The 25,654-nt window shown below is 44.7% G+C and overlaps 1 protein-coding gene across 3 annotated transcripts in view; it reads right to left on the minus strand.

The window, feature by feature from the left end:
* Positions 1-330: 330 nt before the first annotated feature.
* Positions 331-25,654, minus strand: part of THSD4 (thrombospondin type 1 domain containing 4) — a 449,507-nt gene continuing 424,183 nt past the window's right edge. For 2 of the 3 annotated variants that reach the window (XM_081838819.1, XM_081838820.1), the window contains 4 exons: positions 18,762-18,935; positions 9,239-9,418; positions 6,894-7,038; positions 331-4,532 (listed from right to left, as the gene is read on the minus strand). In XM_081838819.1, coding sequence (XP_081694945.1) covers positions 4,390-4,532; positions 6,894-7,038; positions 9,239-9,418; positions 18,762-18,935 — 642 coding nt within the window. In that variant the 3' untranslated portion in view covers positions 331-4,389. Of the gene's footprint in view, positions 4,533-6,893; positions 7,039-9,238; positions 9,419-18,761; positions 18,936-25,654 lie in introns of those variants that run through there. The other variant, XR_014150837.1, reaches the window with a different exon arrangement.

A 25,654-nucleotide genomic window follows, 5' to 3' on the forward strand; every position in this document is an offset into this window, starting at 1 on the left:
AGGAAGGAAATAGGGATCCCCCCCTCCCTTTCTCATAACACTGGAATCCATTGCCATCCAGGGAAGCTGAATGTTGAAAGACTTCGGAGAGACTAACTGGAGTTGTTATTCACACAGTGCACTGTTGGAACTATGTGAAGAAGTACCTTCTCTCATCTGTACTGAATCTTCCAATGGGGGTGCAAAAATTCTGCTGCTCCCCAGCATCTGCCACCCGGGGCTGCTCCTTCACCCTGCCCAACCGTAGGACTGGCCCTTCTCATGACTTCATGGAAGAGGCAGGATTCGAACTGTGCTGACATTATTAACCACAAAAGACAACCCACAGGATGGGATGTTTGTTCAATTTATTCCCCCCCCCCAATAATAAAAAATAAATTAGTCATACGAAAAAATATCAAACTTTTTCCCCATTGGAGAAAATGTATACAAATATGAAAAAGATGCTGTACAGAACTGGTTCAGGTGCATTGCTGGTGATATATTCCTGAACTAGTACTTAAGTATTTTTAAACTTATACATCTCCCACTTTTTCTTTTAAAAAATCCATTTGTAGAAGTGGATTATTAACCATGAATTAAAGAAAACATTAACTATTGATTTACAGTACAATACTTTTATATATGTCAGTGTGGTATAAAACTCTAGGCCAGAGACTGGTTAGTATTGCCAAAAGAGCTGGACAGAAATGTCAATGGCATATATAAATAAATCCACTTTTAGTCCCTTTTTGTAAAACAAATGAACAAACAAATTCATATTCTAAATAATAGAACTATTTTGATGCAGTGGCTTATTCCATATAGACACAGCTTAGAATACATTTTTTCCTATAAACATCTTGTATTTACAAATATAAAAAATAAGTTATAACAAAGTATATCCTTCCTTGTTTCAGACAGGCTGGGTTAATTTCAGGTGTGTGGCGATCTGGGCAATTCTCCACTGCGTGGGCAGACCTGGCCGTGTTATGTATGTGCCTGTTGACTGAAGATGAGCCAACGCTCCGTCCTGCCTGGGCTCAGACTGGCCCAGAAAGAACAGATCTTTTTTCTCCCCCAAGTCGGAAATGGCTCTGCTGGTCCCTGAGGCAATCTGAACTGATTTAGGATCTGGGTAGGCAGGATGGAGATGGGAGAGGGTGGGATTCTTCTTCCCCTCTGATTGAATCATAGCTGAACAAGAACTTGGGTTCATAACATTCTCCTTCTTTTTGAGGTGAGCAACCCCACAAGGCTAATATTTCCAGGCTAAGAAATACAAGTCTTGGTGCCATCTCCACCACCGACAACTTCTTTTGGTGTCTACACCAAAAGAGCAAAGCAGCTGTTAGGTTGCATCAGGGGTAATCAACACGGTGCCTCCAGATGTTGCTGGAGAACAATTCCCTTTGTCCCTCACTGTTGGCCAGGGTGGCTGAGGCTGATGGATGTTGAATTTCAACAGTCATCTGGTGGACACCACATTGACCTACAGCACACTGGTTCTGTCATGGGCATGTCTGAACATTGAATACAGACCTCTAAACACTCTTTCCCATCACTGCTAATAGGAAGAAATGAGTATTACTGAACAGCAGCAAAAGGAAGAGGGGTACGTCATGCACTTGAGCTGGGGTAGTCCACAAGGGGTGCCCTCCAGATGTTTTAGACTACAACTCCTATCAGCCACAGCCAATGCATGGCCAATGGACAGGGATAATGGGAGTTGGAGGCCACCATGTTGTTTACCCTTTTACTAGTATTACACATGAAATATGTAGGTTGCTCTAGCTGTGATGGCTTACAGTGGCCACATCACCAAAGAAAAGAATATAGATCAGAAAAAAGAATGTTTAAAACACATGCTTATTTACTACAGATCAGCTGGGGTACTCATGTGGGGAACATTCTTCAGGACTGTTGGGGTCTGGGTCCTTACGATACAACCTTCCCCTGCTCTTCAGTCCTAATGGTGTTTGTCTTTTAAGACGGCTAAGATAAAATGAATGAATAGTCAAATGTTGGGTGGGTGGCCAGCTAAATGAAGCTCGAATCACTAGGAAGGAAGGACGATACAACTTCCAGTCAAGTCAGATTTTGCGCACAGAGTGGAGAATGCACTATCTTGTCCTTTGCCTCAGGCAACAAAATGGATTAGAACACTCTTGAGAAGCAATGACAAAATGGCTGCCATGTGGGGATAGGGGTGGAATAACACAGAATTCGTGGCACTTCCAAAAGAGCAGAAAATGAGTTGGGGCCACAACATGGCCCCTGATCAGTGAGAAAAAGGCAGCTGCTTCACTGTTCTCACATGCAAAGAGAAGTTCTTAGTGATTCTCCTGGGTGGAGAATAGATTGGAAGAGGATGGGTGTCCATTGCTAGCATCCAATGAAATGTGGGTATGGTTGGGGGGGTTGGGGGGGCAGGCTCAATGCAGGACAGGCTGAGTCAATGCAAACAGGTACTGACTATGAAGAATGAACATTTTCTCATGCAATGTGGATTTTTGAGAGGATATATACTGAGACCTTTTGCAGGCACCATAGGAGGTATTGGCCAGCACACTGCTGCCTGTGGGCACTGTGTTGGTGACCCCTGACTCAGAAGGAGGCCACCTGAGGTGCAGAGCATTAAAAGTAAATGCACAGGTTGAATGTCATCAAATGCATCATCCCAAAAGACGAGACAAATTTGTATAATAACTTTATATGCTGATTTATCTGTATGTATAGATGCAGATTTAGAAACAATTACTATAATTTAAATAGAAACACAATACATCCCATCATACTAGGGACAGTGACCAGGGGGCCTGTGTGTTTGCTTAGTCACCTGACTGGGTGTTGATGGGCAACTTGGATGCCCCATGTGCTCTCCCTTCTGATGGCCATCGTTAAACCGGATTTCAAACAGAGGCTGGTCCTCTGAAAAGCAGAGAATGTGGCCACCTTAGCTGCCGGCCAGAGAAGGCAATGGATGTGCTGGGTGGAGAAAGAGTCTGACCAGGTATAAGGCGGCTTTCTGGGTTTATTTTTAAGTGATCACAGGACAGATTAATTGTAGTGGAGGGAGACCGTCTAGTAATCGCTGCCATCATGAAATTGGTTGGGTGCATCCTTTTTGACTTTGCCACACATCAAGATAGCCAGTATTCAACAACTATTGGCATTTGCCAACACCGACAAAGAAAGTGACACAAAGGTAGGCTGCTGTGTTCATCCATGGGGCAGGGAACCCTGAACAAGGACAGCAACATAATCACCATTATTGGGACCAACAGTGTGTATGTGTCACAAACAATGAGCTAGCCTTCAAATTTCAGAGCTTTCCTCAGGAATGATGTAAATTACTAAAAAGAAAGGGGAAGTGGTTGAAGAGAGAGAAATATGTATGATGCGCTTATAGCATTGTGGGCTGGATCCTTTGAGGGAATTGGGGCAGCACTGCCCATCTGCCCTTTATGCAATGCTGTGGTTTTGGGGATGTTTTAATTTATTTATTTATTACAAAAAAGGCCTGACTGATTATATGTAATTTTATATGCAAAATTATGTGCAAAATTTTAAAATACATGTATTATACATATAAAAGTGTCAAGCCCCAATGTGGCACTTTATTACTGCAGCATAATTTTATAAGCACTAATACAAAAGTATTTCTGTATAGTTATATGCATTCTTGTATGTATCTGTTTGAGAGCTGGTTGCTTTGGGAAACCTGGAGCATATATGTATAGAAAATCATGCATATAATAATGCATATAATCATTGATTAGAATAATGAACATGATGTGTGAGCATAGCTCATTTTTTAAGCAGAACTGGGTTTTTTTTTAAGAAAATGCCATCCCTGGTTTCATCCTGGTGGGAATCATTTATTATGTCCAAGCAGGAACAAGAAGCTCTGCCTTGATACTAGCAAAGTTTCCAACATTTTTATTAGGTGTCATAGAAGTATTATGTAAAGGAAAATGGTCCTGAGGAAGAGTTTGATGCCAGTCAAGCTCAGTGTTCTGGGATTTTCTCAGTACAGTCCTATGCATTAGAAGTAAGTTCTGCTGAGTTCAGCGGGGCTTCCTTCCAGGCACAGGACTGCTGCCTTCATTGACCCCTACTGTCCCTGCATGGATTATTAGTTGACTCTGCCTGAGACAGTTCCTTACATCTCCCAAGATGGGCTTTTGCTTGGCTGTGCTTAATGATGTTTGGAAAAACCCAGTTTTACAGTGTACATTTCCAAAAGGGTCCCTATACAGTGTGCTAGTGATATCACAGAAGCATGCACACCCTCAAGGGGTGCGCCAGTATGGGAAACCTCTCTTTTTAAAAGGTAGACTCTGTTTCAGTCCAAGCAGCCACAAATGACTGGGCAGAAGTCCAGCGATGCCAGCGATGGAGCCGTGGTTATCTGCGCCCCAGAAACCCAGACTGCCTGTTGGCCACTCTCAAGCACGAAGCGCAACACGCTGTTTTGTAATATGTGTAGACACACAGCCGGGCTTGCACGACAACGTTGCAGTTGTAATATTTGTCTTTGCAGTTTTCATCTGGAAAGGACAAAATAATTCCTTAAACAGGCAATGGCTAAGGGGTTAGCTTGTGCCACAGGAACTTGTGCACTGACTGAGACCAGCAGGGAAGTCTCTGCTCCAGGTCCTGGATCATCCACATGATGGCATGAGCTCCTTTCAATAATAGCACCTCAATCAGTCTTCACCAACCCAGTGCCTTTCAGATGCTTTGGACTTCACAGTGGCCATGAAGTTTAGTATGAAATTCTCACAGTAAACACATTTTCTATATGCAGTTTTGATTAATTTTAGAAAGCAATTGTCCTTGACGTAATGCATTTTTGTATGGTTTTTGCATCAATCGACCACTTCAATTGGCAGAACTGGCACTACTGCAGGGCCCACATAATGCCCATTCTGTATTGGTAAGAACTTGGTTGTTTAGTGTCCTTTGGCACCTGCCCTTTGGGACTCCCTGTCTAGGAAGAGCAAGCAGGAGCCTCCACTATCTTCTTTTGTGCACCTGGAGAAAACAAGCATTCTTTTTTTAGGCAACCCTTCCCAGGTACTTAGATATGCCAGTGTGAATTCTAATCTGTTTTAGCATTTTAAGTTTTCCTATAGGCCTGGGTAGCTCAGTTGACTAGAGTCTGGTGCTGATAATGACAAGGTTGCAGGTTCAGTCCCCATGAGGGACAGCTGCCTATTGCTGCACTGCAGGAGGTTGGACTAGATGACCCTGGGGTCCTGTCTACCTTGACAATTCTATGATTCTGTATGTTTGGCTCCAATTTTTTCTTGATTTTCTTATTTTTACCTTTTTGTTAGCTGCTTTGAGGGTCTTTTAAAAAAATATTGAAGCAGTGTATAAATTCTATTAAATAAATAAATAAATAAATAAATAAATAAATAAATAAATAAATGATGAATCTGTTTATTTTATATTATTTTGTAAAATTTATATACTGCCTGCTTGTAAGAAGAAAACCTCAAAGCAGTTATTGTTTATTTCATGGGGATGTAAGGTACTGGGCAATGTTGCAGTGAAGGCAAAACCCTTGGATCTCCTCAGATGAAATTCCAGCCCATCAGTGTCTCCTGCTTATGAGAGAGCAAAATTAGTGTCTAAGTGTCTATCTGTGCCTTGTTAAGTTGACCCTAGAAAAGTTGTTTCATTTTATTCTTGAAAGCAGAGCAGATCTGCTTCCAAGTTTTGGATTATGTTTGACATTCAATGGGGTGCAAGTTTCTTCCTGCAAAGCTGCAGTTTAAGCTGATCTGTAGGATTAAGGCTTTTTTTTTTTAACCGTAGATGTTAAAATCAAATTTTGTTTCTAAAACTCTTCAGGGAAAGTAGAAGTCTAGATGAGCATTTAACATTCACAGTGCTGCTTGGTGGTTTGTGTATGTTGGAGTTTTTTCTTCTTCCTGCACCTAGCTTTGCTTAAATAATACATTTCTCCAAACCACACGGCTTAAATAATACATACACCCAATCACTTTTGTTCAAAGTCAAGTACAAATCAATTTCATTTTCATGATACCTAAACACAAGGTAGCAGGCCGTTGTGTTTGACTGGCAGGCACTGTAGCAAAGCGTTAATTGCTCAGCAAAACCCAGCTGTTTGAAGTGGAAGAGAAATTGCAAAAACAGTGGCAATTATTATTCATACAAATCCTACACTGTTGCAGATGCAAATCTTGAATTTGAGCCATAGTCCTGGAATGTTGTACATGGGGAACCTCTTTAGTGACTTCAGCTTTGAAGAGCTGACAGAAGAATGGGGGAATTCAAATTCCTATTTGACAATTATTTTTCTCCCATTTTCTGAGGAGTTGGATCAGAAGTGGGGAGAACGAGAGGGAGGACTCTGGGAGGGAGGAGGTTCCAAGAACGAAATCAAAGGAGAACGAGAAGGTTCATCATCTGTGCTCTTCCAGATATTTTAGGACTCCAGTTCCCATCATTCTCTTTGTCTACATCAAGGGTAGCCAATGTGGTATCATCCAGATGCTGCAGAACACACATCCCACCATCTCTGATCATGGTGGTCAATGGGAGTTGAATACCACAACATCTGAAAAGCACATTACCTCTCCCCCCACCCATGTAACAGCATACAGGTTGCTGGTGGAATCTTTTAGAGACTTCCTGGGCACTCAAATGTTGTGTGTGCCAATAAAAAGACTAAATCCCAAATGAAAAACCAATATACCTTTCAAAAGAAACTTGCTTATTTTGGTCTTGTTAAAAAGAAAAACATACACACACCCAAACTATTACATTTTGTTAAAATCTGACCTTATTGGCTTGCCTCAGTAGGCACAGTGGGTCAGTTTCATTTTTCCTCCACTAGATGGAGTTCCACAATTAGAATAATGGCAACATTACCCTACCTATTTCGGGTATGCAGTCTTGAGTGTTGCATTGCTCCTTCTCTTCAGGTTTAAGCTGGGAGTCACATCTGCTGCTGGGCGTCATTTCATCAGAGAGACATCGCACCTCTCGGACACGGAAGCCGCCTTCGCAGGACTTTGAGCACTGCAACCCATTTAAAATAAATAAGTAAATGCTCTGGCAAAGTATGAAATTAAGAAAGCAAGCCACACTCACAGTGCAGCCCTGTGTATGTTTACTCAGAAGTAACCCTCACTGCAATCCACCACACTGTGACCAGTACCAACATTACTCAGTCATTTTGGGAATTTCCACAGATCAGGAGTGGCATGCCAGGATCAGCTCCAAATCAAAAGACCAACAGAACATCAACTGTGTCATTTTGCAGCTTCTAGTTTATTGCTTTCTCAGAATGCTGTTCTCTTGCCTTAAAACAAGAGTGGTAAGAGTAATTTGCCCTTCTGTGTTGTCATGAAAATCTATCCAGGAAGCAAAGCACTCAAAGTAGGAGAGTGGGCAGAGCTGGGACAGCCAAAGCAATTTCCTCACTTAGCAGTCTGAAGCAATTTGGGATCATATTGTTTTCAAGGACTCTGGGAGGGAGGAGGTTCCAAGAATGAAATCAAAGGAGAACGAGAAGGTTCATCACACACACAGCCCTCTGAAGACACCCAAGTAAGAAGGAGTTCTTCACAAACCACTTGATGTCCACTAGACCTATTTTTATCTCAGTTGAAGGAGATACAGGAATGTTTTGAGTTGTGCAGAAGAGACAGGTTTTCCTGTCAGCAGGGTGACTGTCAAGAACCTTTGTATGCTTCTTTCCTTGTAACATTTACAGCCCACCTTTCTTCCAAGGAACCAAAGGTGGCAGGTGTGGCTCCTGATCCTCCCTTTTGTATCCCCACAGCCACCTAACCCAAAGATACCCAGTGACTGAGCAGGGTTTGCAGTCCTGGTGCCCCAGGCGTCCAACACTCTAACTTTGGGGGGGGGGGCGACCTCCAGTCATGCAGTCAATTGTGGTCCTCCAAGCTTCTCCATCTGACTCTCCTCAGGTCACGCACACTACCAAGTCACACCATCTCTCCCCGAGGCCACACCTCTCAGCAGCTTTATTCTGTACCCTCCTTAAGTGTTTTTGCTAAGTTGGGATTTGCCCTTGCTTGCCTGGATGGAGGATAGAGCTAGCTCTCTCTCTCTCTCTCTCTCTCTCTCTCTCTCTCTGTGTGTGTGTGTGTGTGTGTGTTTTCTTTCTAGAAACTAGCCTACATGTCAAGGGTAAAATTCATATTAATTGTTCTTCTCACTTTTGCCTTTTGCCTTCTCACTTTTGCCCCACCCACCACCACCAAATGGCCCCTGGGATGCTCTCCAGAAGAGAATGCGGCCCTCAGTTTGAAAAGGGTTCCCTCCTTCTGCTCTAAACCAAGGGTATTCAAGCTCCCCAGCTAAGATAGCTGATGTTCTGGGAGTGCTGGCAAGGGCATGAGGTCTAGAAACTTATTAGTGGGAAATGGCGGCTGCATGCAGCTACCTAGGCGAACAGGATGCTGATGACCAGCCAGTTGGGTTCCTTGCTGAAGATGCTTTCATCAGAGCCTTGGAAGCAGACTAAACAGACAATTCCTTACTTGCATTCCTGCAGTGTTAAATGTCACTGCACAGATTACTTCTTTAAGTCAAGTCCTCAAAAGGAAAAACTTGGAAGGTGTCAGGTCTGGTAGCCTGGAGGCAGGCAGATGGTTCAGCAGAGGGGAGAGGGAAGCAGTTCAACAAGGAATCAAGCGGGAAGGCAGGCGATGAGCAACTCTGCATGACACAGAGTTGCTCACACTGAGTGACAGAGCTCACACTGAGTGACTCACACTGAGTGACAGAGCACCTGCCTTGCATGCAGAAGGTCCCAGGTTCAATCTCCAGCACCTCCAGGTAGGGCTGCAAAAAGCCCCTTGTTTGAAACACTAGTCACTGCCAGTCAGTGCTGACATTAGTGAGCTAGATAGAGATTCCTCTGCTCAGTTTGACCAGCCACTTTCAAGGTCTGTGTGGGAGCTCCTTGGAAGACTAGAAGCTGCACCTCCACCAGCTATCATGTCACCTCTCCCTGGCTCCAAACCCTGCATCCTTTCCTCACGGGGGGGGGGGAGCCCCTCCACCCCCCCCCCCGCTGCTAGTTGTGGGCTTCCCAAACACCTCTGGTTGGCCACTAGGAGAAGAGGAGGCTGGACTAGGAGGGCCTTTGGCTCTGCTTAACCTCTCCAGGGCTGGCCATAGGAACAGACTTCAGCTGAGCATTTGTGTTTGGGGCAGAGGAATCAACCAAACACAGCCGAGTAATTACCGTGCTCCATTCGGTGCTAAACCATTTAGCGCCGCAAGGCTTGAGGTAGCAGGTCTGCTGGCTGGGAGGTGTCTCCAGAAATGAGCACTCCTCAGGGCTCAGCATGTCAAAGCTGCTTTCCGTTTTTCGGATACAAATCACTTCTCTCTGCTGAGTTCCACGGCCACATTCAATGGAGCACTATACATAAGCAAACACAAAACACAGGTGGAGATGCATACTCATATGTTTACTTCATAAACTTTAGACTGTCTTTTTAATTGATTGCTTAATTATATTTTTTTTTTTATAAATAGTCACATTTTTCTATTCTGTTTGGAAACCACTCTGAGGTTTCCTGCAACCAAGTGGTTTATAAGTTTGATGAAGCAAAGAGGAGGTTTACAGACAGAATAAAATAATAAGGTTATCAGTAAAAGCAGATAAAAACAAATCTTTAACGAGTTCAAAAGGTAAATTCAGCAATAAACTAAAAACAGATTAGACGATACATCAACATTCTACATGTCTGGAGGGGCTCGTCTACACAAAACTGTCTTCAGCAGGCGCTGGAAAGAGGGCAGTGAAGGCCCTGCCTGGCCTGAAGAGGCTCCGTGTCCCAGAGTGCAGGTGCTGCCAAACGTCAAAGATCCATTTCTTACAGATGTTGAACAGGTATTATGGGGCACCTGGAACAGGGCCAGTGCCATTGATCAAAGTGGTTGAGTGGGCATATATGGCATAAGAGGTATTCTTGCAGGAAAACTGGTCCCAAGTTGTTAATGACTTGATATATATATATATATAATGGGCAACCAGTAAAGATCTCTGAGCACAGGTGTTCTATATGCCAGCAATTGTGTTGCAGTATTCTGCACTAACCACAGATTCAGGATAGGTGCAAGGGAAGCCCCACAAAGAGTGTATTGCAGTAAATGTAATGGAGGTAGCTTATATAAAAGGTCCCACCCCCACCCCACCCCACCCCGTCTCAGTTGGTTGCTTACCGTTTTAAATACGCAAATGTTATGAATTAAGATATTTCACCGAATCTCCATAAGTGAACTAGCTTTTCTCCCCCCCCCCAATAAAGAGAGCACAAAATATAACCCTTTTTTCACCATCAATATTTTTGCAGCAGTTAGCAAATTCTAAACAGAACTCAGAACTTTTAGAAGACATCTGAAGGCAGCCCTGTATCAGGAAGTGTTTAATGTTGGACATTGCATTATGTTTTTATATGTGTGGCAGATGGGTGGGGTATTATTATTATTATTATTATTATTATTATTATTATTATTATTATTTATAGTGGTTGCTGATGGATATTGCCAGAACTTGTCTGTATTTTTTTGTTTGTTCCTGTGTGTTCCTGTGTGTGTGTGTGTGTGTGAGAGAGAGAGAGAGAGAGAGAGAGAGAGAGAGAGAGAGCGCGCGCAACAGTTGGCCTTTGGTATTTACACTTGGCCAGTTATATTTGCCACATCTTTGTTTTTTGTTTTTTTAAAAAATAATATTTATTACTTTTAAACACTACAAAAAAAAGGAGAAAGAGAAAAGAAGAAAAAAGAAAACAATACAATGTATAAACATTACACAACACAACACTAACACAATAAACTAAATAAAGCCAAACAAAAACAATTTAAAACACACATCATACAATTTCAATGTCATATCTTTCATTTACTTGTTTCCATGACCTCCTCACACCTCCCTTTTTGTATTCCACTTCTGTTAATTGTTTCAGCAATTCCTTTCCACCTTCCTCTGTTTTCTGTCCTATATTTATCTTAACATATTCTAACCTTATTTTTCCCTAATACTCTAATAATCTATCTATACTTAATTCCTTATAACATTTCTACTAAAGCCATATAACTTCATTCCAACATTTTCCCAACATTCGTCAATTTTACAATATTTCTATAAATAGTCTTTAAACTTTTTCCAATCTTCCACCGTCTCTTCTCCCTGGTCTTGGATTCTGCCAGTCATTTCTGCCAATTCCATATAGTCCATCAACCTGGTGATCTTCTGTCCGAGGCTCTTAACTCTTTTCCAAGTCCCTTCTGCAAGTCTTCTTCATGCTTATACAGGAACTTTGCTTTGTCTTCTACTGATCTTATTTTTATTTTCCTTCCTTTGAGGCTGAAGAGTAGATCTCGGGGAAACTACCTCCTAAAGATGATTTTGTTCCTTCTCGACAGGGCAACCAAATCTCCATAGTTAGACCTAAGATCCAAAAGGTATTTCAGAACGTCTTTAAAAATTTCCTCTCTTGACTGTTGTTCTTCTAAGTTCTTCTGGTAGTTCCAACAGTCTCTTATTTTGTTCTTCTCTTTTTTCCCTCCTCTTCCAAGTCTGAAGGCTCTCACAATTTTAGTCTCTTCTTGACCCAAAGTCCAGGTCCCAAGAAACAGCAAATTCCTGTGTGAGGAAGTCCATCAAATCCAGTTCAGGCAGGGCTCTGATCCTCAAAATCTGTTTTTCTTTAGATTCAATCATGACAGGCATCACCTTATGATCATCAAGTTGCATCTGTGAGGCTGGGACTCTTTCTCTCTCCAATTGTGTTACTTTAGATTCAACGGCAACAGCTTTCTCCCTAGCCTTCTCTGCAGTTTGCCATGTCAAAGTAGATTCCTGTGTCAATTTCTGGATAGTTTCTGTATTGATGTTCACCTTTTGTCCCAAATTATTTATACTTTCTATATTTAAATCCAGCTTCTTGTGAAGCTGTTCCAGTGAGTCATTTATCTTACATAATGCAGCCACTAAAGCCTCTTCTGTCAACATTCTTGACCAATTCAAGGTCAGTCCCAGAATCTCACAGCTTTTTATCTTACAGCTGGAAATTCCCCCAGCTCAGCTCTTATAACAGTTTCAGAGGCTTCCTCTAGAGGGAAACAGTTTCTATTTGTATTAGTCCTTTTAAACACAGTTCAAACAATAAAGTTAGTTTCAATTTTCAGTTACTTTTACTCCTTTTTAAGAGCAGACGGAGAGAATGGAAACAATGTATCTCTCTTATTTAGCTAGCTGTCAGCGAACGTTCTATTCACTATCAATGAACAATCCAGTCTTACTAGCAGCCCATTTCCAGGTTCAGAGCGGTGGTATTTTAACTTTCTTCACTCTCTCCTGCAGGCACACAAAATCCAAAACTTTCCCCCTCTTCTCCTGCTTCCAAGGGGGGTTTGATGTTTTCTACCGATGGAAATTTAGTCCTTTACAGTAGGCTTTCCAAGACTTTAGCTTACAGTCTCTTTGCTTCAGTCTATTTACAAAAGGGGAAGGCAGACTTCCTGTTTTGAACCTCCCCGTTTCGGTGCCAAATTAAGACGTTTAAAAATCCAATTCTCCGCTCTACTTACGGGTAGTTGCTTTAAAATCAAATTGTCCACAGGAAAAAGTCAGCGCTCTTCGGCAACAGCTATGCGGCTTCGCTCCGTGGAAGAAGCAGTCAATTTGAAGCACCGCGCCACTCACCCCACGTCGCTCCGGATTCCCGAAACCGGGTTTCCCCGCGAGTGGGGGAGGCGCAAAAGGTGCCAGCTGAATCCCACATTCACAGGCTTCACCCGCCTGTGATTTTTAGTGGGTCTCCGCCTTTGCCGTGGCGGCCAAACCCAGATTTCCACGAGGCAAATTCCTCCCGATCAGAGGAATTCCGCCATTACCGGAGGCGCCAACCCGGAAGTTCCTATATTTGTCACATCTTTGTTCCCAGAGACAGATAATGCTGCAATCATTTGACTTGAATCAGAAAGATTAATTGGTTTTGCCCAGCAAGCAAAACAGACAGGAGGCTCCACCTTTCAGGTTTAATAACTGTTCTATTTAGCAAAGCAGCTATATCAGTTCATGAGATTAAGGCAAATAGGGCAGGACTCTTCTTGCACCACAGAAATGTCTCGTTCCACTTTAAGATGATGGGGATACATGAAGGGTCAAACTACACATTTGCAGTCAATTGCATGAGACTTTGTTTGTTTGTTTGTTTGTTTGTTTGTTTGTTTGTTTACTTAAGCAATGAATCCCCAAGCAGTTGTCTAAAGCTGCAGTCAGTGAGGACTGATTATGTTTCTTTTTCCCATGGGCACATTCCTTATCAAAATATTACCTCCCAACAACTTTTTTTGCCCTGTAATAGACTTTGCTCTCTCAACCTGTCTCCTGATTTAATGGGATTATATTAATTGCATTTTTAATAGTATGGTTGGTTATATTTCAATGCTTGTATAATTTGTGAATTCACTTCAGTATTACTGAGAAGTCAATTTGGGCTTTAAGCAGTTTACATTATTTAGTATTATTATTATTATTATTATTATTATTATTATTATTATTATTATTTCTTTGCTGGCAGAGCTCTGAGGAAAGCCCTGAAATGGGGCATTCTGAGTGTGGGTGGGGGCTGAGGCAGCCAGGGATCCACTGGATCCCAAGCTGGGCTCACTGCCATCAGGCAATGGCATTGGGCCTTCTCCAGGCCTGACTGCTGTGCCAGGCTTGAATTTCCCTGCCGCCCTCACCTTTCGCTGTGGCCACTGTGAGCTCTGCCCCTCGGCAAAGTCCCACCGGCAGCGGTTGGGGCAGCTGGATTGCAGTCTAACTAAATTAGGCCTGGGGGGGGAGGGGGTGTCCCGGGAGTCTCCTCAATGGTGCACTGTTCTCCTGAGAAAGTGGTGCATTTATTGGAGGTGAGGAATGGTGAAATGGACCCTGTTGGGCTTAACTTTTTTGTTCTGCCTCCAGCATTTGAGGTGAGAATTCAGCTTGGCTTGCTCCCGGCCCCCCTTTCCCATTCTGTTTGATATGGGGGAAGTTAGATGCCACCAGGGTTTCCTTTTCATCTCCATAGCCTGCTCCTGAGGGAGGGGGCTTGGGCCCAGTTCAGAAACAACTTTTGGCCCATGTAGCCCTTGACTGAATCTTTAAAGGTTAAATACACAATACAGTACCTGGCACTTTTTGGAAAAGGTCTTCAGGAGAGAAATCCAGTGCTATATTGGTTTCCATGTCACTTGAAAAAGGCTTTAAAAATACCAAAACACGCTTAGCACAATTTACTTTAAAAGAAGAAGAAGAAGAAGAAGGGGGAGCCTTGTTTTTACTTCTGGTAGATATTAAAAGCACAGGATGCTTAACCAGCCCCAAGTAATCACTTTTAAATTGGCCCAGGGACACTTCAAATGCCTCTCTTCCTCAAACAGAAGAGAGCAAAAACTTGACCGCTGCTTCCCAAGAGGGGAGGACTATATGGCGAAGAGGCATGTCTTCACCCAGGCCTTTGATACCTGAGATGTGTGTTTGCAGGAACCACCATGTTCCTCTGAATGTCAAGACTTCTGAACTGTTTTTTACTTCAATTCTTTCCTGCCAGGCCTTTGGCTTTGAATTATCTATGGCCTCCTTTGGTGGGTGGGATGTTCTAATCCTCCTCCTCCTCCTCCTCCCCCTCCCCCTCCTATTACTACTACTATATACTACCTCCCCTTCACCCTAACGTGCCAGGGCAAGTTATAACATGTGAAACAACATTAAAGTATTGTCTTAAATTAACATGAAAATTAAGATCTTTCTTGGACCAGATGAATGGTCCATGTAGTCCCACATCTTGTCCTCACAGTGGTTGACTAGGTAAAGCCCACAAGCGATACATGAGTGCAATTGCTCTTTCCTACTTGAGATCCCCAACAGGCATTCAAATACATGCTGCCCTTGATCACTTTACCCCCCTCCATTCATTTGTCTAATCCCCCTTTAAAGCCTCCCAGACTGGTGGTCTCCCCCCCCCCCCATCCTTTAACTATGGTGCAAAACAGGGTTTCCTTTTGTCTGTCTGGAATCTCCCAGAATTCAGAGGTTGCCCAAATTTCCTTGAAACATCATTTTCAATAGAAATTTGGGTGGCCGCTCTAGATGGCAGATATGAAGCATAGAAATGATGGAATAACTTTTTAGCAACCATGTTTGGAAACTGCCAGAGGTTCATAATGAAACCGATTTGGAAGAGACACTGATAATCTGCTCTAAACATGACTACAAATCAGACAGTCTGAATGGTGCAACCACCATTTTCACCACAAATCAATCTTCAACACATATTTTTTTTTTTACACTATATTATATATTGTAGCTGACCAGTGGAGAATTAAAATATTATGGGTTTTAAAATGTCCATGGCTGCATATTCCTGAAGAATTTATTACTTTAGAGAAATAAATTAGAAGCCTGAAGCAATATGGTAGATTTATGGATAAACTCTCTGTGGGTGCTCCGGAGTTCAAGACATAATTCCTGTTAACAGCATTGTAAATTGCTGGTCCCAGAGGCAATTAACTCTTGGGATGCCAGTTAACATAACAGAACCTTGGAGCTGGTCCACCATTCAAAGGTCTATGCTGGGATGGGGGAAGATGTCTATGCAAGAAGAACAAGGAATGGGTGCTTTTCCAGGACTATTAAGCAGATGCACTCTAACGGTGCCCCAATATGAAACAAAGCTGTAAGATGCTGGTTGTAAATGTTTGAGAGGGGCTTTCAAGTTGCATCAGCTTTTGTCCTGAGAGAGAGAGAGAGAGTCTGAGTGTGTTGAGCGAATGCTGCATTTCATTATGATTCCATAGCTTGGAATTCTGTGAAATTCTCGGCTGGCATTTTTATTACTTTAAGTTGCTTTTGTTTACATAGCTCACCACTAATCTAATTTAGATCTTTTTCCAACAATATGTGTTAAGAGAGGGGGCAGAGGGCATGGAGGATTAAAAGGGGGGCCAGTTCTATTGCAGAAAGCCTTGAAGTCCTAAAAGCTTTATCGTGCATTTTGTGAGACTAAGCAGTTTATTGGCATGATCAACCATATCAGGGAGTCAATTATGAAAAAACGATAGAATTCTGATCATCAAAGTCAGAGATATAGGCCAGCGATCAGCAAACTTTTTCAGCAGGGGGCTGGTCCACTGTCCCTCAGACATTGGGGGGGGGCAGGACTATATTTTTTGGGAGGGGGGAATGAACGAATTCCTATGCCCCACAAATAACCCAGAGTTGCATTTTAAATAAAAGGACACATTCTACTCATGTAAAAAACATGCTGATTCCTGGACCATCCACAGGCCAGATTTAGAAGACGATTGGGCCAGATCCGACCCCCGGGCCTTAGTTTGCCTACCCATGATATAGGCCTTTCCAGTAATGAGGCTAAACCAAACTCCACTGAGAGTAATGGCTTGTCCACACCAGAGTTTGCATTCCCATTTAATTTGTGTAGTTGTAAAGGTGGTGTCTCCCCTTCGCATTAACACCCCGGCACAGTCGGCTTGATATTTACAGTCTTTATTACATATGTACAAGAAACAGCTACAGTTCAGGTTTATGCATCCGAACCCATTGAGTCAGATTCGGGGAGTGGCTTCCTTCAATTCCCGCACCAACAAAGTAGGTGTGGGAATTGCGTGAGACATCTTTGATCCTTAGTTTATTTCCCTCCTTGTCTGTGCTGATTTGAAAGCCCCCTCCCTTCCAGAGTCTGAGCTCCCTTCCAGAGCCTCTGGGTGGTTGAAGGGCTCTGCAGCATCCCCGAGCCCCTGCTCTGCCTCTTCTGTCACTTGCTCCTCCAAATTCTCCCTGACAGTAGTCTACATGATGTGACCCTCAAACCACATCAATCTCAATCCTTTCCCCTTGTAAATTTGGTTTTACCTGATAAAGGGATAATCCAATAAATTGGAGAAAATTAGGCTCAAAACTGCTTTCCTTGGGGGTTGCAAACTATTTGTTTTAGCGTTTTGGGGTGGGTGGATCCACTGTCACTTTCTGCTACTTCTCTTCCCTTGCCCACTAACTCATTACCTGAATTTCTTTATCACTTTTGCTTGTAACTATTTCTGGTGTGCTTCAGGAATTCCTTGGTTCTTTCATCCTTCAGATTTGCACAAAACCAGAAAACTGCCCAAGCAATCACCATTAGACATTTCTACAGTAGATATATTGAGCAGCAATCTGAAAAATGTGTGCTGAGAATTTAGTTGCTTTCATTTCCTTTTCCAGTGTGCTAGTAAGGGTGAGTCAGGAGCTTAGCCACACACATATATCCTTTTGACCTCTCAGATTTGCACAAAACCAGAAAACTGCACAAACAGATTTACGATTACTTGACATTGTGTTTTGCACAGTTCTTTGGCGGGTTTTTAAACCACCAACAAGGCATGCCCTATCAGTACTTAACTGCCATAATAGAATCAACAAATTAGAATGCAGGGACATACACAAAAGCATAGTCCTTTGCACAGGAAACACCAACCTTGCTCCTCATATACTAATTCAAAAGCATGTTGTGACCCACCCTGGGACATTAGCATGAAGGGTGGGTAATAAATCAAGGGCTGGATTCAACTAAACAGTGACTGCATTGGGAGCCATCTGGAGCCAGCACAAGTCCTGCTAGCACAATGGGCTTCCCCCACTCCTCCCTGGAGAACTCCCAGAACTCTGGGAGTGGGAGACACATAGGGCACAGTTTTTCAACATTTTTGAACCCATTGCTCCCTTGACCAACTACAATCTCTCTGCAGCACCCCTGTAGAGCTCAGGAGCCCAGTTATGTCACCCCTTGCCTGCAGCTCCTCACCACCTTTTCAAGCACCCTCCCTTGTGGAGTCTTCCCTCAACTCCCTCCTCTCCCCTCTCCTTGGGAATCCTCTGGGCAGCGACTGCTGCCCCCTGGTCTCTGAGTTGCCCCCCCCCGCCCCAAAGAGAGGTGCCTCCTCACACTGCCCCACAGGGGCCTGGGAAGAGGATTCCCCCCAGCCTTAACAGGTGAATGTGAGGCCAGCACCTTACCTTGGGAGGCAACAGTGGGTGCTGCCAGGCCTGCATGGCATAATGGCTCCCCTTCAGCACTGGACACTCAGCTCCCAGGCACTGGCAGAGGAAGAGGGGTGCAGGGACCCACCACAGGTCCTAACACATTCCCAGTGATGTCAGAATCCAATTTGGTCTGAGTGATCTCTTCTGGTTTTCGTTTGGGGTTTGGTGTCTTGGGGGATTAGCTTAGTTTGTCAAGTCCCGGTATGGATCAGCCAAGGAGTGTTGGGCTCAGCTCTTCCATCACTAGCTAACCGTTATGAAGAAATGGCCAAATAATTAGGGAGAAGGACAGATCCCTAACTGATCCGTCAGCACCTGTTTCTCTCCAGTTTAACTGGTTGAGGGAAAGTGGCCAGAAGGAATACAACCATAGGAGCAGAGAGAGAAAGAAACACCATTCAGATCTCTTAATGGAATTGTGTAGGGTAAAAAGACATTGAGAACATATGGAGCCAACAAAGGATAATTCTTCAGGAATAATAATGATAATAATAATAAACCCAAACATTCTGGAATGTGATGATTGCTAAAAGTATTTTCCCAAAAAAGACCAATAAATATAATAAAGTAAATAAATAAAAAAGAGCCACATAATTAACTCCCCTGAACTCCGTTTTTCTTAATTTTTACTGGATCTTCCCCCAAACATTTTGAAGATGAACAGTACCTGGCTCCAGCTTCCAGCAAACCATTCCACTTTCCCCAAACATGGCCCATTGTCACAGGGTGTGGTCTCTGCTGGTCTGTTGTGTCCGCAGCCCTCCAGTGGTAAACTGCTGATGTGGTTGGTCATGCATATGACGGAGCGTGTCCGGACACCAGAGCCACATTCGGCTGAGCACTGTCATCGTGGGAGACAACAAAGACATCCGTTAGCCCAACTGCTGCTTTAGTGAAAGCAGTTGTGAAATGCTTGGAAGGTGATTCAAGGGCTATCTGGCACAAGAAGGTGCACAAATCCAGATCAGGTTCTGACAGCAGGAAATCCACATTCTGCAATCAGAATGTATATTCAAAGAGGAATCTTGCTTTGGAAGAGGGGAAAGGGCAAAATGGAAAGAGAGAGAGAAGACAGGGAGACGTTTCCAAGGTGTCATCTGTCTCCTGCCACTTATTCATGAAGCTTAGAAATCTGCTCTAGATAATGATGACGAAGATAAGTAAAAATTGACAGGGTGCTAAATTCTATGCAAGATAGCATAATATGGTGATGCGTGACCTTCTGGGTAACTGAATTGAGGTTTCCATCAAAAATACTTGATAGTAATACCCTAGACAGTGTTATAGTACTCATGCAGCCTATTCTGTTGGAAAGAGATATGCAAACTTTTGGGACTGAGGACCACAATCCCTTTGGTGAATTGGTGGTGCTGTGAACAGCCAAAGCAGAAAGTCTCTGTCTGTCTCTCTCTTTCACACCCACACCCACACCCACACCCACCCACACACACACACAGGCCTGATCCAGCAGGCTCTTCAATGAGCCTTTCATCCAGTATAAATCCTAATTTGCTGGCAGTGTCTATACATCTTTCTGCTAATCATTCACTTATTGTGCACACAAAGTGTGTTCCTTTAAAAAAAAAACCCCATTGATTTGTTATGCTAGGGGGTGACAGAGCATTTTAATCCACTTTAATTTAAATTTCTTGGTATTTGTTTGAATTCCTCCCACAAAACACTCACAGCCTGGTGGTACCATTTTGGGTCATTAACATTCCACATGGGTTCAGCCATGGGTTCAGCCTCTGGCTGCAGACTTTCCTGCTGTGGACGGCCAGGGCAGGTGTCATGCTCTGAGCTTGTTGCTGGAGATCATGAAACAATGGAGCCTGAGAAACATGAGCCCCCTAAGAACCTCCTGGATGCTCATGGGTGTCTTCACAGAGGGTCCACTGCATAGGGTCACCATACATCTGGTATTCAGTATTTGGCTCAACAACTTTGCCCAAAAAGCTCAAGAACTTTTGTGTCCGGATTTTCACTTTTTGAAATATGGGAACGCTACCACTGCAGGAGCCAGCCAGCTCAGGGAGTACACCATGGAAGAGGCTGGAGAGCAGAGTGGGAGTTTTCAGGCCAGAGGGCTGGCTCTTTAAGAGCGTCCTAAGTCACAAGGGGCGGAGCCAGAGAGAAGTCAGTTGCATACACACCACACACTTAAAACATGCTTCTGCCTCCAAAGAACCCTAGGAGCTATAATTTGTTAAGGGTTCTGGGAATCTTAGCTCTGTGAGGGGTAAACTACAGTTCTCAGGATTCTTTGAATGGGGGGGGGTGTCTCAAATTTGTTTAAATGCATGGTATATATGCATACTTTTTCTGACACTTTTGCCCCCTCTTTTCTTTCAAAGAGTTCAGGGCAGCATGGATGGTTCCCCTGCTCCTGCCCTTGAAGGAATCCAGAGCACAGAGCATCCAGTGGGTGCGCTCATCATTACTCCATGTGAGCAGCAAGTGTGCAGTCTGGGTTTTAGCAACTGCTGTGCTAAAAGTTCTTAGGCTTGAAATGGTGGGAGCAGCACCACTTGTAGTTGTACATCAACAGGGAACTCTCTTACAGTGGGGGTAGGGTGGGATTTAGTTCAGTTCACATCTCATAGAATCATAGAGTTGGAAGGGACCCTGAGGATCATCCAGTCCAACCCCCGGCAATGCAGGAATAGGGATCGAACCTGCAACCTTGGTGCTGCCACTCTAACCACTGGGCCATCTGAGCTAATGTGCACCTACCTACTTTGCACTTCCCAAAGCAAGGCACAAATCAGAGCCATCCCTAAAACACACAGACAACTGAATTTTCTTGTAAAGTTGTGCAACAAAAAAATTGTACAAGAAATAAGATGTATATATTAGGGGAGAGCGTTCGTAAGAAGAAAATACAATGACTATTTGGAAAAGGGGCTTGCAAAAATATGTATAGTAGGAGAAATTGTGCAGTCAAATAAAGACTCTAAAATAATCACAAAGTGATGTGCAAATGGGAAGAACTGCCAGGGCGGGGGGGGGGGGGGGAGGTGAGAAACTGAGAAGAACCAAAATTGACAATTGTGTCCATACTGAGTTTTTATCAGTGGCTACTGGCTGCCATTACTTTCCCACAACCACCAGCAGCCTGAAAGCCACACTGAAATGGTGCTCTGTGAAGATGCCAGTGGTATGTTTGTGCACAATCCATAATGTCACCTACCTTTCTACCTTCTGAGACTCACAGCAGGTTTATTGGGTGATTTCAAATAAGGAAACAGCACAAAGGGGTCTTTCTTCTCAAGTACTGAGGCCCTGATCCAAATATCTCTCTCTCTCTCTCTCTCTCTCTCTCTCTCTCTCTCTCTCTCTCTCCTCTCTCTCACTCACACATACACACACAGAGAGAGAGAGAGAGCAAACACACAGCTGCTTTTAAAGGAGTTTTGATCATGGATCTCCCATGGGACCTTGACTGTAAGGCAATCATATTTCTGTGGGTACGTGTGTTTGAAAGAAGTCACCTTAAAATCCAAACTCCAAAGGTAATAATGAGAGAACAACTGGAGAATTGTGCCCAACACAGTAGCAAACATTTGGAAATGGTTAATATGAAGAATGCACCCAGTGTTTCTCTTGCTGTACATAAAAGCATGCATTGCATAAAAACAGATCTCACCCCACTGCCATACACACATAAAGGCACCTAGTTCTTCCATTTCTTTGCTGCAACATAAATTAATGCAATAATTCTTTCTTTAAAAAACTATACAAAATTCACAACCTATCCTTTGGGCATTCAGCAAAAAATGTTCTAAAAGCATTCTCCAGCATAAAAATAAATAAATGAAGACATATTTTTAAACTTGTGTGGGAACAAATAGTACATTCAGTGGGAGGGGAGAAAGGAAAATGAACTCGTAGCTGATCTGTATGTTCAACCGGGTGGATTTGCACCAATCCTGGATCTAATCCAGAATGCTTTAGTCAGTTTATTTATATTTCGCTGTCTTGGAGAATAATTCTTTTTCTTTTATGCACATGAGATATCACTCCAATAAATTTCTAAAGAGACGTTCATCTCTGTGTAAAAGAAAATAAGCAAACACACTCAAAAATACTTTGTGATTATAAATTAAAAACGAGTCTCTATTACAAGAAGATCCTTTGAGCTTTTGCCCTGACAAACAAGCTTTGAGGAGCAGGGAGATTCTGGCAGGCTCCACAACTGTCGGGAAAGAGGTAAGAATCATCATAAAAGGAGACTTTAAAAAAAGAGAAATGACCCAGTTCCTTCCCTTCTCCCCCACAGACAGGAGCACCTACTCATCAGATCCCCATGTGCAACCTGGTGCAATCACAGAGCTGGTGCACTGCAGAGGCCTGTTGGTGCCTAGGAGGAAGCCATCTTATTCCAGGTCCAGCTAGCCTGTGCCAGGACAGACTCACCTGTGGCAGTACAGCAGAACAGATGCCAACTCCTGCCAGCTGCAGACAGAATGGCCAATGGACAAGGGTGACGCCAGAAACATCCAGAGGCCATTCCTGGCCTACACTGGCTGGAGGCAGTTCTCTAGGGCCTGTGGCTGAGGTGTTCCCCTCACCTGCTGCTTGCTTTTCTTTCTAAACTGGGGGTGTCAAGGTTCGAACCCGGGGGTCATGAGTCCCAAAGAGATGTGTCTTGAAGAGACATAGTGGAGGGGCTGGTTGGACCCAGACACAGGGTGGGGGAGCTGCCTGCTGCCGACTGTGGAGAGGGGACCCAGAAGGTTGGGAGAGGGTGTGCTGGGGCCTTGAGGGAGAGAGCAGTCCCCCCAGGAGGGAGTGACAGACAAGGAGCCAGATTCCAGGGAGGGTCCCGGTGGGGGACCATCTTACACCTCACATCTGGCTCCATGCCAGCCTTGCCTCGGATCACAGTACCCCCTCTAGCACTGCCAGAGCCCACTCCTGGCCCATCGTCTCAGAATAATAATAATAATAATAATAATAAATTTTATTTATATCCCGCCCTCCCCAGCCGAAGCCGGGCTCAGGGCGGCTAACAACAATCAACAGTCAAACAATCAGATATTCACACATTCTAAAAATATTACATTATAAAAATCAATTAAAATCAAATTAATGGCAACTAATTAAGCAAGATTCTAAGCAGGTTGCCAGAGGAGGGAGTCAGGCTGCGCCCTGACCAAAGGCCTGGTGGAACAACTCTGTCTTGCAGGCCCTGCGGAAGGATGTCAGGTCCCGCAGGGCCCTAGTCTCTTGTGACAGAGCGTTCCACCAGATTGGAGCCGCAGCCGAGAAGGCCCTGGCTCTAGTTGAGGCCAGCCTAACCTCTCTGAGGCCTGGGACCTTGAGGATGTTATTATTTGCAGACCGTAGGTTTCTCTGTGGGGCATACCAGGAGAGGCGGTCCCGTAGGTACGAGGGTCCTAGGCCGTATAGGGCTTTAAAGGTTAAAACCAGCACCTTAAACCTGATCCTGTACTCCACCGGGAGCCAGTGCAGCTGGTATAGTACCGGTTGAATGTGATCTCGCAGCGAAGACCCCATAAGGAGTCTCGCCGCGGCATTCTGCACCCGCTGGAGTTTCTGGGTCAGTCTTAAGGGCAGCCCCACGTAGAGCGAGTTACAATAATCCAGTCTGGAGGTGACCGTCGCATGGATCACAGTGGCTAGGTCAGGGCGAGAGAGATAAGGGGCCAACTGCTTAGCTTGGCGGAGATGAAAAAATGCCGCCTTTGTTATAGCTGTAATCTGCGCCTCCATAGAGAGGGAGGTATCGAAGATTACACCCAAACTCTTAACGGACGGTGCTGGCACTAATTGCACCCCCGCAAGAGATGGGAGTTGCCCCCTCAATCCCATATCATCCCGCCCCAGCCAGAGGACCTCTGTCTTCGAAGGATTTAACTTCAACCGGCTCCCACGTAACCATCCAGCCACAGCTTCCAGACATCTCGCCAGTGTATCGGGGGCCGAGTCAGGATGGCCATCCATCAACAGATAGAGTTGGGTGTCATCGGCATACTGATGGCAACCCAGCCCAAAACTCCGGACAAGCTGGGCGAGGGGGCGCATAAAGATGTTAAAAAGCATCGGGGAGAGAATCGCACCCTGAGGCACTCCACACACCAAGGAGTGGCGCGATGACAATTCCCCCCCGAGCGCCACCCTCTGTCCCCGACCAGAGAGAAACGAGCGCAGCCATTGAAGGACTGTGCCCTGAATCCCCACGTCGGCAAGGCGGTGGTCCAGGAGTTCGTGATCAACCATGTCGAAGGCTGCTGACAGATCTAGAAGAATCAGCAGCCCCGACCCGCCTCGATCCAGCTGCCTACGGAGATCATCTGTTAGGGCGACCAGAGCCGTCTCGGTCCCATGACCAGCACGGAAGCCGGACTGGAATGGATCCAGAGCAGATGTTTCATCCAGAAACCTACCAAGCTGTTCAGCAACCGCTCTCTCAATCACCTTACCCAGGAATGGAAGATTCGAGACCGGGCGGTAATTGGATAGATCTAAGGGATCTAATGATGTTTTCTTTAAGAGCGGACGCACCACTGCCTCCTTCAGTTCCCCTGGGAATATCCCAGTGCCAAGGGACAAATTGATGATATCCCCCAGGGGGGCCCGCACCTCGTCTGGACACGCTCTAATCAGCCATGACGGGCACGGGTCAAGAGGACAGGTGGTGGGCTTTCCAGCTTGGAGGAGTCTGTCCACATCGGCTGGAGATATCCGGTCAAAATGGTCCAATACTGGACCCGAGGACAGTCGAGGGGCCTCCAGTTCCTTTATTGTATCCAAATTGGCAGGGAGGTCATGGCGGAGCAACAGGACCTTCTCCGCAAAAAAGCTCGCAAATGCCTCACAGCTGTGTGTCAGATTGTTATTTAAATTTGGCTGTCCTTCAAGGGACGTTAAAGACCGAATTATACTAAATAATTGCGCCGGGCGAGAGCTAGCGGATGCAATGGAGGCCGAGAAGTAAGACTTCTTAGCGGCCTTCACAGCCATCTCATAGGTTTTCATAAAAACCCTATAAGATGTTCTTGAGGCTCCGTCACGGGCACCCCGCCATACTCGCTCTAGCCGTCTGAGGTCCCGCTTCATTTTCCGAAGCTCCTCGGTAAACCAGGGAGCCCGGTTTCTGCGGGGTCGCAGAGGGCGCTTAGGTGCGATCTCATCGATGGCTGCCAGGAGCTGGGTATTCCAGCCCTCAACAAGCTCAGTCAATGAGTCGCCAGGGAGAGCAAGGTCCCGCAAGGCTTGACGGAATCTATCAGGGTCCATCAGCCTCTGCGGGCGAGCCCAAATCGGCTCGCCACCTAAGCAGGGTGGGGGTGGAAAGTCAATCCTGGCTTTCAGAGCGTAGTGATCAGACCATGGCACCTTCATCGAAGGAGACATGATCACATCTATACCGGCACCAAAGATCAAATCCAGCGTGTGGCCTGCTTGATGTGTGGGGCCCGAAACAAACTGGGAGAGCCCTAGTGTCGCCATGGAAGACACCAGGTCCAGAGCCTGTGAGGAGGGAGCGGCATCAGCATGGAAGTTGAAGTCTCCCAATACCAATAGGTTAGGGAA

Source organism: Podarcis erhardii (assembly GCF_964252035.2).
Source record: "Podarcis erhardii genome assembly, chromosome: 14".
NCBI lineage: Eukaryota > Metazoa > Chordata > Lepidosauria > Squamata > Lacertidae > Podarcis > Podarcis erhardii.